Source organism: Rhamphochromis sp. 'chilingali', assembly GCF_963969265.1.
Source record: "Rhamphochromis sp. 'chilingali' genome assembly, chromosome: 10".
Taxonomy (NCBI): Eukaryota; Metazoa; Chordata; class Actinopteri; order Cichliformes; family Cichlidae; genus Rhamphochromis; species Rhamphochromis sp. 'chilingali'.
The window spans coordinates 30,667,828-30,685,912 of NC_137937.1; the positions used below are offsets into that span (position 1 = coordinate 30,667,828).

The window sequence follows — 18,085 nt, forward strand, 5'->3', positions numbered from 1 at the left end:
AAGAGATATTCACAAAAAAGTAACACCTTAAAATAACCATCACTTGTGACCTGATATTGTGTAATGTTTAATTAACTTACCATCAAACAACGTAATGGCTGTTATTTACAAGATTCTTTTATTTATCACACAAATTAATCATAAAATACTGCCGTTTAATCAAACCCGCTGGTGCGCGTTTGGTGCTTAAACTGAACCAAACTGCCAGCAAAGCAAAAACCGGGATGTTGGAGATGCTGAAAACAAAACCAAATTGCCAGTGAAGCAGGAAAATGTACGACCTCCATATTTACAGTCTACAGCGTTTACTCCATCGACATCTCACTTGCCTACTTACTCTGTAAAACAACTAGTATAAACATTTCAGACTTTACAATTGCCATCCAGATGACTGTTTACATACATGTTAAGTTCAGTTTAACAGAATCAAATAAAGTTTATCAATTACTCATTCAATTGATGGTTATTATAAAGTGTTACAAAAAAGGCTTAATTACTCCTATACTGACAGTTTAAAAAAAAAAAAAAAAAAAAAAAGTTGAAATGAAAGCAGCTATTTTACACAGAACAGAGGCACCAAGAGCAATTACAGATGTCACATTATCTGCACTTGGCTTAAAGTACAGCATTTCAGAGGTGGGCTATGGAGCGGCCTCTGTGTTGAATGGTGCGCTTATTTTCGCAAGCTTGGAATAGCAATAAGTCACACCTTTGGTCAATTTGAGTAGTTCAAGTCAGGGCAAAAGCCTACAACCCCACAAAAAGGGTGCAGTCAGAGAGAGGCCAGTCCCATCATCCACCTCGCACACTTTTCCACCCGTTACATCAGCGGCAGCTCAGATCTGCTTCACTGTGAAAATTAAGAAACTCGAGGGTCTCCCTGGAGATTTCAGAGCCCTAGTGCAGGTTTTGAGGAAATTTACCACTATATAGAACTTCTATAAAAATCACAGATGTTTAAAATTGGAGGTTTTGTGCGCTGGCTGGACAATGGGACTGAGCCACAGAGAGTATCTAGGAGGAGGCTCTCTTCTCCTCATATGGAGACTCATACACCTCCATGGGTGGGCAGGTGCACATGAGGTTCTGGTCGCCATAGATGTCATCGATCCTGGAGATGCTAGGCCAGAATTTGGTCTCAGGTTTTATGAAGGGCTGTGAAGAAGGGAGAAAAGAGGGGTCAAAAAATTCAAACAATACATTTATACAAAGCTCATTTCAAGTAGCCGGCTTTGCATTAAATGTAAACTGTGAACAGTCAACAAACCCCATTACCAATGTTGACTAAATCAGGGCATCTATAACTTAATTAAAACCAAAACTCTATTGCTAAGTAATCTGAAAAAGTTGTTGGCTACAGGACATGAGACAAATTACACTTCTTATTTTTCACCACTAGAGGGCGATAAATACAAGTTCTTTAAACAGTACAGCTGCTTTCACCGAGTTTGACTTTCCCAAAAGTAACAGGGATTTCATATTATGCATTTTTTCCTGCAACAAAGGAAACATAATTGAAGTTGTTGTTTTTCAATTTAATAAAGGAGAAAAATTTACAATATGCATTGCATATTAAGTCAGTTGTAGTCGTTTTGGAGTGTGGGGCATTGAATAAGTCTAATGGGATAAAGGTACTCACCAAGGGGAAGGCAGCACACTCCCTGGAGTAGGGTCTGTCCCAGCTGGATGTTGAGATGCACGCCAAAGAGTGAGGGGCCATCTGCACGCAGGCACAAAGACATACACTTGCATGACGACTTCAGATATCACAGCTTTATATTAACCACTGTATGGTATGTTTTCAGCACAGAAACCTTAAGTGGGTTGATGCGCGAGTCCATCCTTCCCTCCTCGATTTCTGCGATCTCCTGTCTGATGGCTAGCAGGGCGTCGCAGAAACGGTCCATCTCAGCCTTGTCTTCCGATTCTGTAGGCTCAATCATAAGAGTACCTGCCACTGGCCAAGACATAGTGGGTGCATGGAAACCTAGACACAAATAGTAGAGAAGAAAATATATAATACTACTACAATAATAAACAATAGGTATCAATATGCATCTGATAAAAATTATGAAAGGGACATACATACATACATACATACATACATATTCTACAAATACTCAAATCAAAGGTATTTTTTGGCCACCAATGAAACACTGTGGCCGACAGAGTGATGTGGTACCATAATCCTGCAGCCTCTTGGCCACGTCAACAGCCTCAATATTAGCCGTCTTCTTGAATGGCCTCACGTCCAGAATGAACTCATGGGCTACAAAACCTGTGCACAAAAAGAAGGAGGGGGAAAAAAAGATAGTTAGTTATGCGGTTTTATTTATTTTAAAATGAGAGTACATCACTACACGTCCACAGAGACGGCACCATACCTTTCCTGCCTCTGTAAAGGATTTTATAGTGACCTTCCAGCCTCTTGGCCATGTAGTTGGCATTAAGGATGGCCACTTCTGTAGCGTGCCGCAGTCCCCTGGATCCCATCATCTAAACACCAAAACAGAATTAAAGCATCTGGGCTTCAAAAAGCCCAATGTTCAAAAGAACATTTTAATACAGCTTTAATATAACATTTTTCTTTATTAGCAGTATTAGCACTCTGTCCAACAACTGCCCCTCTTTTTGCTTTTCTTTTTATATAATGTGCATATTTCCTCCACCTGCTGGTAAACAGGGTGGAGTTTGGGTGGCGGGCTGCTGCCTCAAAATGTATCAGCTATGTAGAGTAGCTGTTAAAGTTAATGACTTCTTTCCCTGGATGTTTATCACAAATTAACACTTTTGTTCATGTTGTCTTAAGTTGAAGTGAGAGCCAGGTGACCAACTACTCATGTGACAAAAACAGAGCCCAGGAAGTTTTCAGTGACTTGTGACTGTAGACTTAAAAATCACACACTGTTAAGTAACAGTTTCAAACATGCTAACAGATTAGTGGAAACGAGTTTACCAATGTGTTTCAATGTGGTCTCAACTCAGTTTATCTGTGCTGACCTTAATGTAAGCCCAGGAGATTGGCAGGATGGCACTGGAGCCCCAGGGAGCTGCGCTGATGGTGCCCAGTGAGCTGCTGATGTTCACTGACTGCATGGAAACCACCGGGTGGCTTGGTAAGAAGGGGGCAAGGTGCGCCTTCCTGATAAGAAATAGATGAATATACTGTCGGGTCAGAGAATCATCACAAAATAAGAACCAAAAAAAAAAAGAAAAAAAAAAAAAAAGAAAAAAAATTCTCTCTTTTTATAAACAAATTCACATCAAACTAGTCACCATTTCTCCCTTTATATCCACTGACTTACACTCCAATTGGCCCCATGCCGGGCCCTCCTCCACCGTGAGGGATGCAGAAGGTTTTGTGCAGGTTTAGGTGAGAAACATCCGACCCGTAATCTCCAGGACGACACAAGCCCACCTTCAAGGCAGAGCAAGAACAAATTTTTTTATTTAAATTAAATATTCTACAGAAAAACCTTGCAAAAACAAGAAAAGAAAAAAAAAAACTGATATAAGCTCAGTCTTTACCCTTTTACAAAAAACAGATACAGTGGGATGCTAAAGTTTGGGCAACCTTGTTAATAGTCATCATTTTCCCGTTGTTACAATAAAAAATAAAATAAAATAAAAAAAATGTCAGTTAAATATATCATACAGGAGACACACACAGTGATATTTCAGAAGTGAAATGAAGTTTATTGGATTTACAGAAAGTGTGCAATAATTGTTTAAACAAAATCAGGCAGGTGCATAAATTTGGGCACTGTTGTCATTTTATTGATTCCAAAACCTTTAGAACTAATTACTGGAACTCAAATTGGCTTGGTAAACTCAGTGACCCCTGACCTACATACACAGGTGAATCCAATAATGAGAAAGAGTATTTAAGGGGGTCAATTGTAAGTTTTCCTCCTCTTTTAATTTTCTCTGAAGAGTAGCAACATGGGGGTCTCAAAAACAACTCTCAAATGACCTGGAGACAAAGATTGTTCACCATCATGGTTCAGGGGAAGGATACAGAAAGCTGTCTCAGAGATTTAAGCTGTCTGTTTCCATAGTTAGGAACATATTGAGAAAATGGAAGACCACAGGCTCAGTTCAAGTTAAGGCTCGAAGTGGCAGACCAAGAAAAGTCTCGGATACACAGAAGCGACGAATGGTGAGAACAGTTAGAGTCAACCCACAGACCAGCACCAAAGACCTACAACATCATCTTGCAGCAGATGGAGTCACTGTGCATCGTTCAACCATTCAGCACACTTTACACAAGGAGATGCTGTATGCGAGAGTGATTCAGAGGAAGCCTTTTCTCCCCCCACAGCACAAACAGAGCCGCTTGAGGTTTGCTAAAGCACATTTGGACAAGCCAGCTTCATTGCGGAATAAGGTGCTGTGGACTGATGAAACTAAAATTGAGTTATTTGGGCATAACAAGGGGCGTTATGCATGGAGGAAAAAGAACACAGCATTCCAAGAAAAACACCTGCTACCTACAGTAAAATATGGTGGTGGTTCCATCATGCTGTGGGGCTGTGTGGCCAGTGCAGGGACTGGGAATCTTGTCAAAGTTGAGGGACACATGGATTCCACTCAGTATCAGCAGATTCTGGAGACCAAAGTCCAAGAATCAGTGACAAAGCTGAAGCTGCGCCGGGGCTGGATCTTTCAACAAGACAACGACCAGAAACACTGCTCAAAATCCCCCAAGGCATTCATGCAGAGGAACAAGTACAGCGTTCTGGAACGTTCATCTCAGTCCCCAGACCTGAATATTATTGAAAATCTGTGGTGTGAGTTAAAGACAGCTGTCCATGCTCGGAAGCCATCAAACCTGAATGAACTAGAGATGTTATGTAAAGAGCAATGGTCCAAAATACCGTCAACCACAATCCAGACTCTCATTGGAACCTACAGGAAGCGTTTAGAGGCTGTAATTTCTGCAAAAGGCGGATCTGCTAAATATTTATTTCATTTCTTTTTTATGGTGCCCAAATTTATGCACCTGCCTGATTTTGTTTAAACAATTATTGCACACTTTCTGTAAAACCAATAAACTTCATTTCACTTCTCAAATATCACTGTGTTTCTCCTATATGATATATCTAACTAACATTTTTTATCGTAACAACCAACGATTTATACAGGATAATAAGGACTATTAACAAGGTTGCCCAAACTTTTGCATCCCACTGTACTTATTGCATTACCTGGGCATTCATGTTGGCGCCATCCAGGTACACTTGGCCACCGTTTTTGTGAATAAGGTCACAAACGTCTCCGACATGCTCTTCAAACACACCAAAGGTGGAGGGGTAGGTGATCATCATGGCTGCCAGGTTTGCCTTGTGTTTGTCCACCTGGAAAGATAAACATGTAAAAAAAATAATAATAAAGCTGTGTCACATCATTTACATGAAGTCAAAGTTCCAGTCCTTCATGAACACACTTGGATTAATGAACACATTTGGATTAGAGTGAGGATCGACTTAAGACCAGAGGCATCAAAAGAGCTTGTTTCACAGGGTGAAGGATTGCATGAGTTTACAATAAATGAGGATTATTTTGAGCTGTGAGTCATGCAGAGCAAAAATACTCCAAAAAAATAGATTCCCTTCAAATCCACCTATGAAACTGGACATGTCTGTCTTGGATAAACCTGTTAATATTTGCAGACAACACAAATCTTGTACAACAGCATCCGTTTTCTCACCAGGGCCTTCAGGTGAGACAGATCGATGTTGCCATCCTTATCCACCTCCACCACTTGAACCTTCATTCCTGCCATCTGAGCGCTTGCTGGGTTGGTCCCATGTGCAGACTTGGGGATTAGACAAACCTGAGGCAATGTGAAAAATAGTCAGCAAAGCAGAACAAGCAAAATGCAGCTTGAGTCATTGTCCTAACCATAATCCAAAGTCACGCCAAAACTGCTGTGACTGCAGGTTATGCAACAAGAGAAACCGAGCCAATTAAAGCCATAGATATTTCAGATCCAAAGTGAAGCTCAATTAAATAAAAACAAAAATAGATATAATTAAATTAGTGAGACTGGTGGCTTAAGCTACTTTTACAATTTCATTTATACAAAAACTTAACTTTTAAGGTCTCAGTGGGAGGAAACTGCAGCTCTCTTTGATCTCTGCTACTAATGAGTAACCTGCCTGCAGGTCATTAACTGATTTTTATCCCTTATTAGGGTGACACGTCTGGCATTTTGCAACCCAGTTTCACAGGCAAACCAGGGCACATGGATCCGGTGTTAGCCAAAAAAGACATGACTGACCTGAAAAACAGTGCTTTGCTGTCACTCCAGGAACTCTCACTTGACAAAGTCTTAAAACCTCCAAATATGGAGTCTTAAAAAACAGCTAGCCTATGGGATCACAGCATTTTCAGCTCCTTGTTTGCACAAACAGATGCCAGTTTGGACCTTGACTAGTTCCAGGAATCAGGCTACTAAGATTTACTTATTAGGAAGCAATAAAAATAATAAAATGACAGAAGAGAAAATACTTCAGTACGCTAGTCTTTAATTTTGGGTAGCATCTCATCATCCTTCAACAATCAATAAGAATGTCAGGATACTTTAGGAGCTACTGTTGAGAATGCTTTAACATCACAGATGTTTCAATTTACAACAATAACCCTGTCACTGATGGGGGGGGGGGGGGTTACCCTGTAGGGCATATGTGCTAATACTCTGTTAGCCTGTCAGTATCAGGAAGGATAATACTGATAGTAAATAGTCTTTACAAGTCTTCTCAATGTCACCTGATTAGATACACCAACAGCTAAACATTGATAACTTAGTTGCCATATGAAGTTCTGCTCAGAAACCTTTGGCACTCATGTGAATGTTGCTTTGATGCATACCATCTGCTTATATATTGTTGCAGACCAAGCACACCTCAAACAGCAATAGCTCTCCCAATGACAGGAGCATAGTTACTAGGACACTGCAAAAACTGCTCAGGAAAAAGGAAAACGTCAGAAGCAGCTGCTCTCAAAAATTCAAGCTCTGCATGCACAGACCAAGCCTGATCCATGGACATGTCACCCTGGACCCCACAGGACCCAAAGAATCTGCCATCCTAGTGCCAGTTGCAAAAGGATTCCTCTGAACTGATAGAAAAACACTTGCCAAGCATTGTGCACTCCGCCCGCCTTTACGTCACCCAAAAAAAGAAGAACTGCACAATGCCAGGGCAGCAACTTTAATGTTGTGGCTAAACAGTGTATATTTGTAAGCACTTTAATTGAAAATGAAACTTAGAAACTCAAAGTTTCTATACCTCCAGGTATTTTTTTTTTTTTAAAGTTCAGTGGATCATCATTTTAACTCTAGAGTTTCCAGAAGATGAGGCTCTTCCTCAGAGTCAAGTTTAAATTAAAAAAGGATTCCATTTTCTTGCAGAGACTAGAGACTCTAGCTTAAAATAATTTTGGGTTGGATAAAATAACATAATTAACCATGACTGCAATCCTGTTAGACTTTTGCTCTTTCCAGGACACTTACACTTCTTGAACTCTCCCCCTTTGAGTTCAGGTAGGCTTTTATGGCAGCCAGGCCTGCATATTCTCCCTGAGCACCACTGAAAAATAAGGCAGACACCATAGTCATGCATAGAACACACACAGCCTCAAAGTCCAAAGACCAGTCTGCAGACATTACCAAAAGAGGAGGGAAAGATGGGATGAAGCTAGATGCATTCTTGGCCAATGTAGCATGCGCCACCATGAACACACTGATAAGCAGTGACAGAGAGCAGAGGTGGGTGTGTCGCTTATCAGCTGTAATATCCTGCAAGTTAATCCTGCAAGTGTGAAACCAGCTATGCACCGCTTTAATAATGTTGCTGAGATTCCCCTTTAAAAGTCGATTGCGAAATTTCTTCCCTTTTAGATTTTCCACAAACTTTTGTGTTGCAAAGGCACCATCCCCATCCTACGTTCAGCACCACTCTCCAATTCAGTGAGCTCTCTGAAATAACGGTTCTTTCACAAATGTTTGTAAAGGAAAACTGTATTGCTAAGTGCTTGCTTTGAGCATTTCCTTCCTTCTGCAGAGGTTCTATGATCCAGAAGGAGGGTTCGGGATAATTTGATTGCACTGCACGGAACCATCAAAGTAATCATCTTAAAGAGGAACATGCTCCCGTCTTTACCAAATATCATGCCCACCCAACTGATACGGTCTGTGCACCAACAAGTACATAATTTTGTGCCCTCACCTGTTTGGCTGGAACGAGATCTTGTCATAGCCTGTCACCTCACAGAGGTCTTTCTCCAGCTGTCTGAAGAGTTTCTGGTAGCCCTCTGCCTGATCCAGGGGCACGAAAGGATGGATGTTGGCAAACTCCCTCCATGTGATGGGCTGTCAGAGGATACAGCAGTGAGACATAATTACTCAAAAGCATTTCATGTTACACCTGAAGAAAACTGAAAAACTAGTTCCTGTTTTTACTCACCATGAGCTCTGATGAGCTGTTTAGCTTCATGGTACAGGAGCCCTGAAAATAAAAACTTTTTTTTTTCCCACTACTTTATCACACTAGTATAAAGCATGCTATAAATTTCAACTATCTGTGAACCTGAACCTCTGCCTTGACTTATGGTAGCCTCACCAGGGGTATCATGCTGTGGACTAAGGAGAGGTCCTTATTCTCCAGACGCTTCATATATCTCACAATGTTGGTCTCAGAATGGTAACTGAAGGAAAAAACAAGAAGCAGAGACACGAACACTTAGAGGGCTCGCATGGCAATAATGCTATGTTTTGGATCTTGGACATGCAGCAGCCAACCAAGACTGCTCCAGAAACACCGCAAATACCCTAAAGCACCGACTCTCCAAATTTCCACATCCCAAACACATCAATCATACGAGCGACACGTTCATACCACAACCTCTTTAAAAGGGATAAATTACAAAAGTAAGGTTAAAAATTCTCATGCATTACAGCTTTCATTGATGAGGCAGTAACAGTTCAACATGGGTATCGTCTTTGGAGTTGTTACACCCTTAGAATATGGTCAATCCAAAGTGGCCCCACCCCACTGCTAACAATACTCTAGCTCAATATTGGGGAGATGGTCCAAATGTTGTGGCTGATCTGTGCACACACTACCTAAGGTTAACTAAAAGTTTTACCCTCTTTATGTCAAGGATCATGTCAAAGAATAAACGTAGGGCTCAGACACAGGAAGCCTGGATACAAGACTGCATTTATGGAACTACTGGTGTTGTAAGATATGACTGCAACACCATTAAAGTTCTTATTGTGCAGTTAATCAAAGGTTATTACAGCTAAAATGCCACACACACACACCTTTCTTGGGAACAGTACAGTCCTTAAACTGGGAACAGACCTGTTGAAGACCTGGTGTGTAAGGTATTTGCTTGTCCTCTTGAAAGGACTTCCCATGATCCCCTTCACCCGCTCGCCCATCTTTTCAGCTATCAGCTCCTGAAAGGTTCAAATTAAAGCCAAGTCATTCTCTCACCAATCTCCATAACCATAAAACAATAACTGCTCAAATTAAAAACCAGTAACATATTAAGTAATGAATAACTTAGACAGCACAAACAAACAATGGAAGTAACCATCAACATACAGCAGAAGATTCACAGCCAAAGACCCAGAGCAAGTCATCCAAATCCCTCTCAGTCACCGTTTCATCGAGAGAGACGCCCAACTGTTCAAAGAGAAGACGAAAAGAGGATTTTTTTTTTTTTTTTTTAAAGTGTTCCAGCGACTCAAGTCTTTCACCCTAAACAGTAAAAAAAGGGGGGGGGGGGGGGGGGGGGGGTGAAAACTTGAGACTAGCACTTGTTCTGACAGCTTATCTATAACAAACAGTGGGTTTGTTTGCAATCCCAGCTCAGTGAAATTGAAAATTTGTACTGCAGAAAAGTTAATTAGGGAACATTGACACTGATCTCAGGAATGCCAAGTGATTTATGTATCAATCCATTCATTATACATTACATGCATCATTTGTAGATTTGTCAATATGTTTAAACCAATGAACCTGCTGTTATGCACTCCTATATTTTGGCTCTTCCTGTATGAGTGAGGAAGTGTGTTAGACTAGCTAAAAAGTCACATCCACTCTTACAAAGTTTAAATTGGATTCACTGGTTCTTGATCCGCTCAAGAATTCTCTTTTGCACCCAACATTTTTCCCCACATGTCCAATTACAGGATTTTTCATCTTATCCAGTTTTAGATCTAATTAATGTGCTAAACTTCCCTTCATCCCTATAAGCCATATTCAGAGTTTTCTAGGAGCTACAACAATCAGTTGCTTCTGGGCAAAGATCCCCTATCCCCTCCCATTTCAGCCTGAAAACTACTGCAGGAAGAGAAAAAAAAAAAAAAAAAAAAAAAAAAAAAGTTTCTGCATATACATGAGGCAGCATTAATTTCCACTCCTTTTTTTGCAGTGCACCAATTACAAAGCATTATCCAAAAACTGCAAGTCGCTGCACTTCTGCAGGCTTAGACCACCTTAATCAGTCCAGCGCTTTCCCCAAAACATTTTTTGATCCTCACCACTCCATCGGCGTAGACTCGCAGGTTTATCTTCCTCTGCTCAGCTCTCTCCAGGATATCTTTGGCAGCCACGCTACAGCTGATCTTTAGTGTGTCAAAGAACATTTCGCTCTGCAGCCGGTGTCCCGCTCTCTTCAGACCTGAAAGAAAATGTACAAATTAACTGTGCACGGCATGTTTACGGGGAGAAGTTTGGATAAAGACAAAGAACAGAAATTTGGTGACATATTTGTCTCTATCCAGTCTTTAACCACTCATTACTGAGAACGTGCACAAAGTAAAATGAGAAATTCGCAGTTCACAAGGAGGAAAGCTTTTTTTTTTTTAAATAACAATTTCTCAATTTGAGTGAGGACTGAAGTTTTACTGCAATGTTGCATATATATTTATATACCTTCTGCAAGGATCAAAGCAGCACCATGTGTCCTCTTCGCAATGTGTTTTAGTCCCTGGGGGCCATGATACAGTGCATACATAGCAGCCATATTGGCCAGCAGAGCCTAGGAAAACAGTAATTTTTTGTAATTAATTTAGAGTAATGCATTTCACCAAAATGAAGGACGCATATAAACCTGGATCGTACCTGCGCAGTGCAAATGTTGCTGGTTGCCTTATCTCTGCGGATGTGCTGCTCTCTGGTCTGCAGTGCAAGACGATACACTTCTTTACCAGCTGCATCTCTGCAACAACAGCATAGCATTCAACCATCTTACTACTGTCATCAGTTTACTCAGAAAAGAAGATTAGCAATCTTGAACCCTGAAGGTCGCTTCTCACTTGGTGACTCCAACCATTCTGCCAGGCATCATCCGGACCAGGTTTTCTCTAACCGCAAAAAAGGCAGCATGTGGACCGCCGTAGCAAAGAGGAACCCCAAACCGCTGGGAACTGCCCAGTGCGATATCAACACCAAATTCTCCAGGGGGACGTAGCACACACAGTGCCAATAGGTCTGTGGCACAGCAAGCCAGGGCCTGGACAGGAGATAAAAACCAATCTCAGCAGTGGAAATGAACAAAGATGTTCCCATTTGTTATTAAGATCATTCTTAAGCCTAATTATATCCCCTGCTCCCACGGTTCTTTTGGGGAGCTTTTACATTTCTTTTTGTGGTTAAAGCTTTCTTACCCCGCCCTTGTGTGCTTGATCTACAAGCGCAGTGAAGTCTTCCACTCTGCCATCAGTGTCTGGATATTGAAACAGCACACCGCTCACATCTTGTCCACTGAAGTCCATCTCATGAGGCAGCTTTAGAACAGTTTTTACCCCAATATAGCTGCAACACAGCAGTCAAAACTTGAATGATCAAAATACAGACATAGGATGCAATCAAACTTGCACCCCCAATTTAAATTCCCCTTCAAGGTAGTATTTTTGTGCAGTTCTGGACCACTTCAAGTACCCCTGCAGCTACATTTCAATCTCCCCGTTCAGGTCTGAACACTTGGATGAGCAAACTTTGTCTTGTGTGTAAAAGTCACACAACATTGACGTAGACGATCATCGTTAGCAATGGACGCAAGGCTCCATCAATTCAAAAACGGAACAGTGAAACAGCCAGTGTCTAAGACTAAATGCAATGCATCAGGTCAGGAAACACCACCAAGGCCACATCCTGACCTCAACTGGGATGTGTTCCAGGGTACAACCGCTCACCGGCAGCATGAAATACCAGTGTTGCACATCACCAAGCCTTCTTGCCAGGTTTGGCACCCTGCCACTTTGTCCTCTTCCCCAAAATAAAACTAACTTAACGGGCTGTCATTTTGTCAGCATGAAGACGATCCAGGACACACTGCAAAGGCAAGTAAATGTAGCAGGAGAGCTGACGTGGTCCAGGGTGCACAAAGACAGAACCCCGAGGAGGACATGATGGCACAACAGAGAATACACCTCAGGGAATTTAAAAAATAAAATAAAGTTGCCTAGGACAACACCTTTGCAATATTTTTTACTTCAATCTTGTAATTTTAATATTAAAGATATTTAGATTCTTTTTTATGATTTACTGTTACTGGAGACCTCATACATTGACTGTCTATGATGCATACTTAGCTCTGGTCTGCACTACAGCAATAGTCTGGGGATGGCAGCGTGGGTCAACGTAGAAGGTTCTTCTTTTGTTTTGTCTGTGAGAAGCAAAAATCAATAACAGACCACTGTAAGGCAGGTTTAATACACACACACTACATCTTGAATCTACAACAGGTGGCACAGACTACGATCCATTCTAGTGGCCAAAATATAATTTCACAAGACTATATTCAAGATTCTTCATTTCGTTGTTCTCGTGACAATGACAATAAAGTTTCTGATTCTGATCAACTGAGCACTTTTGTCTAAACAGGTCAGCATGTAAATACCTGTGACAGAGCTGCATGGCCTCAGCAGCAGCAGTTCCCTCATCAAGCAAAGAGGCGTTAGCCACAGGCATGCCTGTGATGTCACAGATCATGGTCTGGTAGTTGAGAAGAGACTCCAGGCGACCCTGAGCGACCTCAGGCTGGTAAGGGGTGTACTGAGTGACCCTGTGAACAAAACCCAAAACAATGATTCAACAGAGCGAGACTGGACAGAAGAACAATAGCACAAAGTCGATGGCATTTATGGACCCAAGACTGGTCAGGGGAGGCCATTGTATGTCTTCTCTGACCCTAAGAGTTTAGAGAAAATGTGGGTCGGAATAGCTGACTTGGAACTGTGTGAAAGAAAATTTTGTTCAGCAAAACATTGGAGCAATGCAGTTCTCACAAGACCCCAAGTGAAATCAAATCACAAGACTTCTTATTGAGGGCACGTTACTCTGCACCATGACAGTTAAGCTTCAAATTAGTATCCCAAATTTAGGAATAAATATCATTAATTGTCCACAGAAGAAACCAGCTCACACCACTTTTGTCACATTTCTTCCGATCCAAGGTAGCCTGACGGCACTCACCAGCCTGCATTCTCCAGGAGGTTGCGCTGGATGGGCGGTGGTACGGAGCAGTTGTAGTAACCCATGCCGATGTAGGACCTCCATACTTTGTTTTTTGATGCAATCTTTTGAAGGGACTCCAGAACTTCATTCTCACCTGCAAAATATTTAAAAGGAAGCTGTTTAAACTTATTCCAAACAACAGTCACTGAGTCATAAGTGAGAAATACAGGATGTTGGTAAGTGTTAAAACAGTTCTACTTAAATTACATCATGTGATACATCTGTCATGTCTGCTGCTAAACAACAACAACACCTGTCTGAAGGTCTGATGAACAACATTGCAACCCTCACGTGAGCCACTGATTGTGTAACAAGATGAAGAAAATCATTATAGTGAGCAGTCAGGTGGTCTAAATAGTTTTTTTTTTAAAAAGTCAGTGAAATCCAATGCTAATCTGTTTTCTACTGAGAGCCTCAACCATCTTTTTCATATCACTAATAACATAAAATTTTAATACTGAGAGAAATACATCTTATGTTCCCTAAAAACTGGCCCCAAAATCTAGTACATATTGTTACTTCCTCAATTTCATTAAGCTTCATTTCCCAGTCCTGTAAGGGAGCTCTGCCAGGACACAACCAGCCTCTGAGATTCCTCTGGCCTTTCTGGCTGCCTAGCAACTCCAAGGAATGGACAATACCACCCGTTTGAACCAAGAGTCCTGGCTACTCCCGTTTTGGTGAAAGGAGGACACCTCTAGTCGTGGTGGCGTGAGGGACCACAGCCAGTATACAAGTGAATATTTACAGCTTCTTTAAAAGATGGGGGGGAAAGGCAGAAGTATTCGGAAATTCAGGACAAACTATAAATAAAAGTACATTTGGAGATGACGCTCAGGGTGAGTTGATGAGACGTGCGAACTGGAGTTCGTTTCAGTTGGACTGCTTTCCCATGGTCCCAGAGTTCTACAGGGCAGCAAAAAAAGCTGATTCACAACCATCCAGGAGGTCTATTGTTGAAGAGAGAATCCTTTGCTGGCTTTGCAAACTGAAGCCCTTCAAAGCTGAACAAGCAGAAAACCAGCACGGCCTCCAGTTTGTTCCTTCAGCATGGCTTGTTGCATTATGAAAACTGACAGTGTCAGGAGGGGCTGACATACAGGCAGGTCAGCGTCACTCTGGCTAATAGACACGTTAGAGTACCTGAGCATTAGAAACCTCTTATAAAGATCCTTTTATTACTATAAATGTTAAATTTAGAAAAACTGTCATGACTTAGCTCTTTCGACTGTGCATAAAGAGCTCAGTCATCATTCATTGCAAGTGTAAAGGTTTTAGACATGCCTCAAATCAATAGCCTGGCATTAAGTTGGGTGCAATTCAATTTCACCATTTATTGACCCCAATTAAGACTTTGAGCTAATACACATTGGTCTGTTTTGATTGCATGCCCCCCCCCCCCCCCCTTTTTTTTCCCCCCTCATAATTGATTGAGCATCAATTATTTTTTTGCTTATCCAAGTTCATAAGCATACAGTCATGGTAAAAGCAAAGTACTCTCTCTTTCGGTTTTACATATCAGGACATTACAATGTCTTAAATTAGGACATGTTTTTGCAGCCACATGACCCGGGCACCTTGCAGTCAGATTTGACCTTCAACTCCTCTGTATACCCAAGTATTCTGGAGTCAAATGTGAGGCCATCTGTCCAACAACTAAAGCTTGACTGAAACTGGGTCATACAACAGGACAATGATCCCAAGCACAGCAGAAAATCTACAACAGAATCTCTAAAGGAAAAAAGAAAGGGGTAGGGGGGAATCAAGGTGTTGCAATGGCCTAGTCAAAGTCCAGACCTCAACCTGATTGATATGCTGAATGGAAGTACCTTCAGAGAGCTGTGCATAAATGAAACCTCAACAACCTGAAGCAATGCCGTAAAGAAGAGTGGGCCCAAATTCCTCCACAATGAGGCGAGAGATTGAAACGATTACTAAAAAGTTATCGCTGCTAAAGGTAGTTAAATTACACTTTGTTTGTCACTAACTGCTTCTGCATTTTAGTTTTTGCTAAACATCTAAAGACATTGTGTGATATGTCATGTTCATCAGGGGTTGTATCTGTCTAATTTGATGACCTGAGGTCTGTACTGTGAAGCAGGATTTCATGTCATCCAGGTAACTTCAGCATTGAATCTGGATTTTCTGTATTAAGAAGGTCATTCTTAGCAGGGTGAGCCATATCTGTGAAACCATGGTAACTTATGCTGCTTTTTTATTTATATATGTAATGTTTTTAATCTCCTGTCTCTCCAGCCCTATTTTTGCACATTTGATAGGGACAGGCCTACTTCACAAAACAAACTGAGCAAAAATACAGCTCCACATGAAAATACACGTTAATTCACACAGAAAGCCATCAGCTTAGAGCTGAAAAAGCCGCAGCTTAAAAAGCGTTAAAAAGATTGACTGCTGTATAGGATTAAACACAGCAGTCTGCGTCTGCTGCTGAAATGTAGGCTATCCGTGTTGTATAGGAGCAAGAAAAAAAACCATCCATGCATCATCATGAAACCACCTTATTAGGATCCCCGGCTGTGATGTAACGTAACGTGAACGCTGTAACCAGATTGAACTGGACTTGGGACCGGAGCTCAAGGCTAAACTTTACACTCCAGTTGCCATCCTATGAGCATCGGCTTCCCAACAGGAGATTGGTGCCGCTCGCCGAGTTTCGCAAAAACAACTCCAAATATGTTCAAAGGAAGACTTAACAGGGGAGAGCGCTCCGCGCCACACAATAGAAGGGCAACCTACATTTCAGCCTCTCACTTGGCTTCATTCAGCGCCCGTTGGGTGTGGGAAAAGCTCGACATGTTTTTAAAAAAAATAAATTAAAATTTGAAATAAAGCGGCACAATACGAGGTTAACACTCATTCCCGCTCCACACACACACACACACACACACACACACACACACACACACACACACACACACACTTATTTGAATTACATTTACAATTTGAAATTGAGATTGGTGGCGCATCGAGGGAGATTTAGGCAGCAGCTTGCAGCGCTATAATAACAGGAAGAGATTCAGCTACTGTTTCACTAACACATACGTGCACATCAGGCCAAACTTACAGACTGGATCATCCATCTTCAAGCTCCTCTGCAGACGGATAGAAGATGGTACTGTGTTTTCAATCAACTGGTCGACTGACTGTAGGAAAAAGGGGAAGTTTAATGAACAAAGGCGCGTAAACCGCTACCCAGTGACATAAACACGCCACTCAGTGCAGGTGTTTTTGTGCTGAAACTTGTCTTAATGAAAATGAAAGGAGTGGGTTTTTTTGCGCCCATTTCATAGAGGGAGGGAAACAGCGACGTAAATCTTACCTCGAGTCCCAGAACATCCAACATGTCTCTCTTCTCCTTCTCACCTGGACCGATGTGGCGCTCAGCAAAATCATCATGTCTGGGTAAAATCCTTTCTATCTGCCTGGAGGAGACGGTTGCAGAGGTCCTCAGAGCCCGGGCTGATGTTGTTAGGGATGCGCAGCTGTTTCGGATCTTGCACTGAAGTTTCCAAACCACGCGGCTCTTATCGCTCAAATGCCTGCGCGGTGCGCCGGGATTCACCGACTTGGCCAAAAAGACCCCCCAGGACTTGGCGCAGCTCTGCATCTCTAAATCACACTGAGAGACAAGCGTGCAGAAACTGGTGAAGCCTTTCCCTCCCTTAACTCAGTAGACTTTCTACCCACTGAGACCGGCGCAGGAGATACAGCCAACTCCTTCAAACTGCTGAGTTTATACGGCTGCACAGTTGCACAAGAGCGGACCAATCAGAGCGGAGACGCTGCGTGACGCGGTGACGAGCCCCGGCTAACCAGCTGCTCAACTTTTCACGTGCCCATAATCTTCAATTGAGCAAGAATAATAAGGTTGGGTATGGATCCAGAATTATTTCATCAGTCGACCCGCCAAGAATACAGACAAACTAGGAACAGCACGTGCTGTGAGTGCAAGTGGTTACACCTGAACTTTAAACACGTTATTTGTGTTTTCCAGTTTCACAAACAAAGCCACAACCTGTGAGATGAAAACATGCCAATAAATCGTTGTTTAAAGAAAGATAAAAATAATCTGTAATAAAACAACTTAATCCACAACAGCTCAATAAATAGAATAAACACACAAGTAACTAAAAGAAATTACACAGAATAAAGATATTTCAGGTAAAGAAACACTAAAGGAGCTCAATAAGCTAATTGAGTGAAAAATCTTTATAAAAGGAAATGAAAAGCTATGGGAAAAGTGAATACACTGTAATAAAGTGGGTCTATAAGATAGACAGTTTAAAAAATCAGTAAAGTCAAATAAAATTATTAGAAACTGGCTTATTAAATTAGTTAAAACACACTCACAGCAAATGTCAGATGATATTAAAGTGTCTCCGCAGCTGTTTCAGATCTTGAACGTAAGTTTCCAAACCACACAGGTCTTATCTCAGTGGTGAACGCTGTCGCTCTATTCTGTGTAGATGACTCTGGGAAATATAATCTGTACACCCTTTGGTGACTGTGCAGGGATGAAATAAACTACA

General features: G+C 41.6%; 1 protein-coding gene across 1 annotated transcript; it reads right to left on the reverse strand.

Annotated features, from left to right (window-relative positions):
- Positions 1 to 517: 517 nt before the first annotated feature.
- Positions 518 to 17,298, reverse strand: gldc (glycine dehydrogenase (decarboxylating)). The gene is made up of 25 exons (XM_080893083.1): positions 16,876 to 17,298; positions 16,621 to 16,699; positions 13,494 to 13,629; positions 12,919 to 13,083; positions 12,607 to 12,684; positions 11,684 to 11,831; positions 11,333 to 11,529; positions 11,139 to 11,235; positions 10,950 to 11,055; positions 10,556 to 10,695; positions 9,615 to 9,695; positions 9,369 to 9,466; positions 8,625 to 8,709; positions 8,469 to 8,510; positions 8,232 to 8,374; positions 7,517 to 7,592; positions 5,711 to 5,836; positions 5,208 to 5,357; positions 3,306 to 3,418; positions 3,001 to 3,142; positions 2,385 to 2,496; positions 2,183 to 2,278; positions 1,815 to 1,987; positions 1,640 to 1,720; positions 518 to 1,155 (listed from the first exon to the last, which is right to left on the reverse strand). The coding sequence occupies exons 1-25, from the start codon at positions 17,161 to 17,163 to the stop codon at positions 1,015 to 1,017; spliced, it is 3,093 nt and encodes a 1,030-aa protein (XP_080749209.1). The 5' UTR covers positions 17,164 to 17,298; the 3' UTR covers positions 518 to 1,014.
- Between the last annotated feature and the right edge of the window lie 787 nt (positions 17,299 to 18,085).

Coding starts and splice junctions, on each gene's coding strand:
- gldc (XM_080893083.1), bottom strand. CDS start 17,163: ATGCAGAGCTGCGCCAAGTCCTGGGGGGTCTTTTTGGCCAAGTCGGTG. Junction 9,696..10,555: donor GAGTCTACGCCGATGGAGTG/GTGAGGATCAAA, acceptor CTCTTTGAACAG/TTGGGCGTCTCTCTCGATGA. Junction 2,279..2,384: donor CCTTTACAGAGGCAGGAAAG/GTATGGTGCCGT, acceptor TTTTGTGCACAG/GTTTTGTAGCCCATGAGTTC.